This window comes from Miscanthus floridulus, chromosome 2 (assembly GCF_019320115.1).
Source record: "Miscanthus floridulus cultivar M001 chromosome 2, ASM1932011v1, whole genome shotgun sequence".
NCBI lineage: Eukaryota > Viridiplantae > Streptophyta > Magnoliopsida > Poales > Poaceae > Miscanthus > Miscanthus floridulus.
In genome coordinates this window covers 56,456,731-56,462,969 of record NC_089581.1, presented here as the reverse complement: position 1 = coordinate 56,462,969, position 6,239 = coordinate 56,456,731, and the positions used below count along the sequence as shown (strand labels likewise).

Sequence of the window (6,239 nt, the reverse complement as noted above, 5' to 3'; positions counted from 1 at the left end):
GTGTGAGAAGTACCATATCGTACTCACATCCTAGAGACATGAACTCTAGGCTCTCGAACCAGATCACCGTGCCGAGACGCAGTGGTCGTACGGGATCTGCCATCCGAAACTTGTTAGGGAGATGAAGCTGACACACAGAACCCCAACCTGGCACGCCAACTGTCGGTGTTTTGGACCGGCGGGCCCTCAACCAACTAGTAAAAACATACTGCGTGCCCCTAATCCTGGATGGTGATGCAAAGAGACACAATGTTTATACTGGTTCGGGTAATGAGTGCCCTACGTCCAGTCTGAGAGATCAATCTTGTATTCCTTGCACCGAAATGCTCGTAGTAGGGGGTTACAAGCAGGGCGAGAGAGGGAGCTAGTCCTAGGTCTCTGCGTGGAGCGGCGTGGATTGCTTGAGATTTTGGTCTCAGGCGACGGAGAAGCATGCGTGTTACAGAATATCGAGTGTGTGTTCATCTACCTCGTGAACCCGTGAGCCTCTCCTCCCTGAAATAGCCCAAATCTCTCCCTTTTATAGTTGAAGGGGGGACAGGGGTGATACATGTGTTAGCTACGCTGCGTCGTGCGAACAGAGGCGGCATGTCCGAGCCCTGTAGCCTATTACTATGGCGGTATGGTTGATGGAGTGGTCTTGCCCTTGAAGTGCTGGAGCAACGCGCTGGTCACATTCGATCTTGTGCGACGTGGGAGCTCCAGTGATGGCTGGACGCAGGGCCTGGCAAGCGACGTGCTGGTTGCTATGCGTTGACTGCGTGAAGAGCCAAGGCTCAGTTGGCGCCGAGGCCAAGCCGTCGTAGGGGGCTCGGCAGGCGCGAATCCCAAGGTTGCCGAGACCCTAAAGTAGATTGCCGAGGCGTGGAGGGAGCAGTTGGTTCTGTACACTAATTTCGAGGCTATAGTAACCTGGACTTGACTCCGCACGCCGCGTTGTTTCTGGAGCAGGGGTTAGGTAGCACAGTGCAGGACGGGCGCCGGTCGTGGGCACAGTACCGAGCACAGTGGCCGGTAACCCCTATCCTGTCCCATCCTGGACGGCATGGCTTCGATGTGATTGGTGTCCAGTCGGCCACGCCGCTGTGTCGAGCTATCGTTCGGCTGATATCGCAGGAGTGGTTGAACGCACCGGGCGGACGTGACATCTTGTCCGAGAAGTTGGTCGAGGCGGAGGCGGCGGGGTTGTTTTGCCGAGCCGGCCTTGAGCAAGGCGGAGAATCGACGTCTCATCCGAGGCTGCAGGCGCGGGGCCTCGGGCGAGACGGAGAATCGGTTCCTCGGCCGAGGCCTTTCGTGCGAGGCCTCGATGAAAGCTCTAGTTTGGTTTTGGTTAATTGATGAAACCCTAAGTGCTAACCTAGTTTATCAAGATGATTATGAGATAGGTAGCACTACTCCAAGTGATAAAGCAATGGCGAAGATCATGACAATGGTGATGGCATGGTGATGGTCAAATGCTTAAACTTGGAAAAGAAGAAAGAGAAAAACAAAAGGCTCAAGGCAAAGGTATAAAATGTAGGAGCTATTTTGTTTTGGTGATCAAGACACTTAGCGAGTGTGATCACATTTAGGATTGATAGCCGTACTATTAAGAGGGGTGAAACTCGTATCGAAATACAGTTATCAAAGTGCCACTAGATGCTCTAACTAATTGCATATGCATTTAGGATCTAGTGGAGTGCTAATACCCTTGAAAATGTTTGTGAAAATACGCTAACACATGTGCACAAGGTGATACACTTGGTGGTTGGCACATTTGATCAAGGGTGGTGAAGTTTAGGTGCAAGGGTAAGAAACTCCACCGGCGGAGTGTCCGATGGTGCCACCGGCGCCCTAGACAGAAAAGTTGGAGGTCACTGCAAGTGACCGGACGCTGGCCTCGGCTGGACCGGTGTGTCCGGTCAGTGGCAGCAGAGGGTGCGTGCGTCGATCTATTGACCAGACGCTAGGTCACTCAGCAACCGAACGCTGATAGGCAGCGTCCGGTCAAACTGACAGGTCTGCACAGTACCTAGGGTATTGCACCGGACGCTGGTCTGTGTCCGGTCAAGGTGGACCGGACGCGTCCAATCGAAGAAATATGCCTCGGGGAGCTTACTGGAAACGACCGGATGCTGAGACTTCTGCGTCCGATCAGTTTAGCCGGAGCGTCCGGTCAAGTTAATAGCCGTTGTGATCTGGCGGCTCAAGTTTAACTCAGAATGACACGTGGCTTACATCTGTGGACCGGACGCTGTGTCCAGGGTCCGGTCAGTATGACCGGAGCGTCCGGTCAGAGCGCGTTTTGCCCAGTGAAGGGGTACAGCGGCTCTATTTTGTGGGGGCTTCTATTTAAGCCCCATGGCCGGCTCAAGCTCACTCTCTTGCATATTTTCATTGACATAGCAACCTTGTGAGCTTAGCCAAAATCCTCCCACTCATCTCCATCATTGATTCATCATCTTTGTGAGATTGAGAGAGAATCCAAGTGCATTGCTTGAGTGATTGCATCTAGAGGCACTTGGTATTCGTGTTGCGCTGCGGATTTCGCTTGTTACTCTTGGTGGTTGCCACCACCTAGATGGCTCGGTGCAGCGGTGGAGGATCGGCACGAGTTGGTGATTGTTCGTGGCCATCTCCGGTGATTGTGAGGGGAGTTGTACCTTCCCCGGCGGAGCGCCGAAAGGTAACTCTAGTAAATTGCTCGTGTCATTGAGTTACCTCACTTGTGGGTCGGTTCTTGCGGTGTCCTATCGTGTGGACAAGGTTTGTGAAACACCTCTTAGCCGCCGAACCACCAAGTGTTGGTTGACACAACGGGGACGTAGCGTGTTGGCAAGCACGTGAACCTCGGGAGAAAATCGATTGTCTCTTGTCCTTGGCATTCTCCCGGTGATTGGCTATATATTCTTCTTGTGATTGGTTCATCCCCTACACGTCGGTATAATCACCCTACTCACTTATTTACATTCTTGCAAACTAGTTGATACAAGCTCTTTAGTGTAATTAGAATTGAGAGCTTGCTTTATTATTTACATTCATCTAGTTGAGCTCTTTAGAGTAGCAAGATTGAGAGCTCTTAGTGAGTAATTACATTGGAAGTTGTGTGCCTAAGTAATCATTGCAACTAGAATTATTGGATAGGTGGCTTGCAATCCTTGTAGAGCTAGAGCAAGTTTGCATTACGCTATTTGTCATACTAATCAAATTGCTCTAGTTGATTTGTAGATTTTTAAATAGGCTATTCAACCCCCCCTCTAGCCATATTAGGACCTTTCACTCGAGCGAAGCGGAAAATTGGTAGGCCGTCCGAGGCCTTCCGTGCGAGGCCTCTAGCGAGGCGGAGATTCGGTAGGCCGTCCGAGGCCTCTCGTGCGGGGCCTCTAACGAGGCGGAGAGTAGGTGGCCTCGGACATGGTCGGGGTTTACCCAACAATTGTCTCTTGGCTTTGATTTTGATGGGGTCTAAGCGATTTTTTCAATTGTTGCTTATGGGACCCCTTCTCGTGGTACCCGACACTTACCTTTCCAACTACTTAGCTTTTTCTGAAAGCGCTCTTCAATCGAGCACCAATGTTTATTTGAAAGCTTTCGATAATGCATTGGGATTCCTAAGTATCTAAAGGGAAAGCTTCCCTCTACACGATACTTCTTTCGATAAAGGGAAAATGACACCCTTTGTAAGACGGGGAGGGAGTAGGACTATACATTATATGCATGCTCCATCATCATCTGCCCCCGTTAAGCGCCCAAGACACGTCGTCGTCGGATATATTTCCCGTCGCCGGCGAGCGGTAGTCGCCATGTATGTTTCTCGTCCCCGGCGAGTGGTAACCGCGGGTTCCACGCGAAAAGTCGGACGTAGTCCTGTTATACTCCTGCTGCGACAGAACTGGCAGCGTCACGTCCTCGGATTGCAGGACATTCATGGCTTGCACAATTGACGGCCGCACGCCAGGTTCTGGGTGCGCACACCACAGCCCGACCACCAACACGCGCTGCAGCTGCCACTCGCAGCCACCGTCCAGCAGCTGGTTGGCTTCGGTCAGCAGCCTCTTGTCCACCGCTTCCAGAAGAGCATTTCTGTCGTACAGGTCCCAGATCCACTTGAGTAGCGGGATCACCTTGTCCGGGTGTTCCATCTCCGGCCGCCGTCCCGTGACGATCTCCAGGAGGACGACGCCGAAGCTGTAGACGTCGGACTCAACGCTGGGGCGCCGAGTCCGGATGAACTCCGGGTCGATGTACCCGGCGGTGCCCATAACGACCTGCGTCGTCCTTGGCCCGGCTCCATGGTCGACGAGCCTGGCAAGGCCAAAATCTCCTAGCTTTGTGCTGTGTGATGAGTCGAGTAGTATGTTGCTGGGCTTGATGTCGCCGTGCAGGACGCACTGATCCCACTCCGTGTGCAGGTAGCGCAGCGCGGAGCCTAGGCCAAGGATAATCATGTATCTGTTGTTCATCATCAAAACAAGTAGTTAACAGTAGCTAGTACTGGAAAGATGTAGCAGCAAACTGTGAATTTTTTTGTGTGAGTGTGAGTGACTGTACCTCTCTGGCCAAGATAGCAAGCTGTTGTGATTGTAAAGGTGTCTGTCAAGGCTGCCTTCCGGCACAAGCTCATAGACGAGCAAGAGACCCTTGCGGTTGTCACACCAGCCTAGCAGCTGCACGAGGTTCCGATGCCGCAAACGGCTTATGATCTTCACCTCAGCCTCGAACTCCTTCCTCCCCTGCGCCGATGACTCGGCCGCTGAGAACATCTTTATGGCCACCGCACGGTCTTGGTCACCGAGGCTGCCCCGGTACACATTGCCGAAGCCCCCACGGCCGAGCTTCTCCTCCTCGGCGAAGTTGCTCGTGGCAGCGGCGAGCTCGTGGTAGCGGTGCTTCCTAGGGCCCACCCCTCTCTCGAATTCAGCTTCCGTGATCTCGTGCAGCTTCTTCCATATGCGTCGTTGGCGCACAACGCAGCCGACGGCAGCGCAGACCAACAACACAAAAAAAGCTACTACTACCGTGGGAACAAGCACGGGTAGTAGCCGCCGCTGTCGTCGCCCTCCTGCGCTGGAGCTTGCGGCTCCTGGTCCTGGAGTGGAGCTGAACGACCAGGACAGCACCTGGTGCAGCTCGATGCAGTATCCGGTAGCAGCAGAGAAGCCGACCGCCACCTCCTCTGGCAGGCTCCTCTTCATATCCACCCGGAAGCTAACATTGTACGGTTCACCGTCATCGATCTGGAGAAGGGCTTCTAGAACACCTGTGAGGTTGTTGTAGCTGATCTTGGCGGTCATAATGGCATCTTCAGAGACCAGGCCCTTGGTCACATTCACGTAGGCCTTGGAGGAGATGGAATTGACGTCGATACCAACATGGTTTTGGGTTTTGTCCCACTCGTTAGTGAATAAAGTATCAAACTCCACAGCGACGACCCGGTCGTCACCGGTGGCGTAGACATTGTTGCTGTCATTGAAGAGGGCGAGGTTCCGACCATAGCTGTTGGGGGGGATCATGGACGGGTAGTGGGCGAGGAAGAAAGCCATTCCGTCGCCACTCACGTTGCATCTTTGGTAGGTGGTCTCGTCTTTGGGCTTGATTTGGAACGTGAAATTGGAGATGAAGCTCGCCACCTCGCCGGTGCTGCTATCCCACAGGGCCACCGGGCGCGCATATGATGCACGCCCGACGCTGAAGGGGTCCCCTAAGATCTCGTTCTTTGTTAGCTCAAGAACGCCAGGGCCCATACGGGTGTCATGCTCGCACCTTAGCTCCGCATCGCATGGGTCACCGGAATTAGAGAAGTTGAAGCTAAAGGACAGTGAGCTAGAACGAGGTGCATGGATCAGGAGCAGCAGAGAGAAAAGACCAATGGACCTGAAGGAAAACTTGCGAGAGCTCGCTGCCGCCATTGTTTTTGTTTATTTGGACTCTGGAGAGAACGGGGGAGCACACTGGGATTCTGGGAGATGGCTGTCGTACTAGCTTCTCGGTCACCAGTTGTCTGTTAGAAGAGACCAACCCCCATTCTTATGTAGCCTCTTTTTTTCCATGAAAGGTCTGTGGTTGAATTTTCTTATTTTACTTTAAGATCCATGTGTAACATTAAATTTACACAACGTATAGTTTTTTTTTCTCACTTCTCCTATATTTCATGTGCCTAAATTTTATGATAATTTTAGGCAATACTCTTGTAAACCAACTAGCACAAATAAATTGTTACTTTTGTGATTTGTTATTTGTCTCTGTATCATAACATT

The 6,239-nt window shown here is 52.3% G+C and overlaps 1 protein-coding gene across 1 annotated transcript; it reads right to left on the bottom strand.

Moving 5' to 3' along the window:
• Positions 1–3,529: 3,529 nt before the first annotated feature.
• LOC136524430 (L-type lectin-domain containing receptor kinase IX.1-like) lies at positions 3,530–5,990 on the bottom strand. The gene is made up of 2 exons (XM_066517812.1): positions 4,534–5,990; positions 3,530–4,434 (listed from the first exon to the last, which is right to left on the bottom strand). Exons 1-2 carry the CDS (start codon positions 5,889–5,891, stop codon positions 3,711–3,713), a joined length of 2,082 nt encoding a protein of 693 aa, XP_066373909.1. The 5' UTR covers positions 5,892–5,990; the 3' UTR covers positions 3,530–3,710.
• Between the last annotated feature and the right edge of the window lie 249 nt (positions 5,991–6,239).

Coding starts and splice junctions, on each gene's coding strand:
- LOC136524430 (XM_066517812.1), bottom strand. CDS start 5,891: ATGGCGGCAGCGAGCTCTCGCAAGTTTTCCTTCAGGTCCATTGGTCTT. Junction 4,435..4,533: donor TTGCTATCTTGGCCAGAGAG/GTACAGTCACTC, acceptor GATGAACAACAG/ATACATGATTATCCTTGGCC.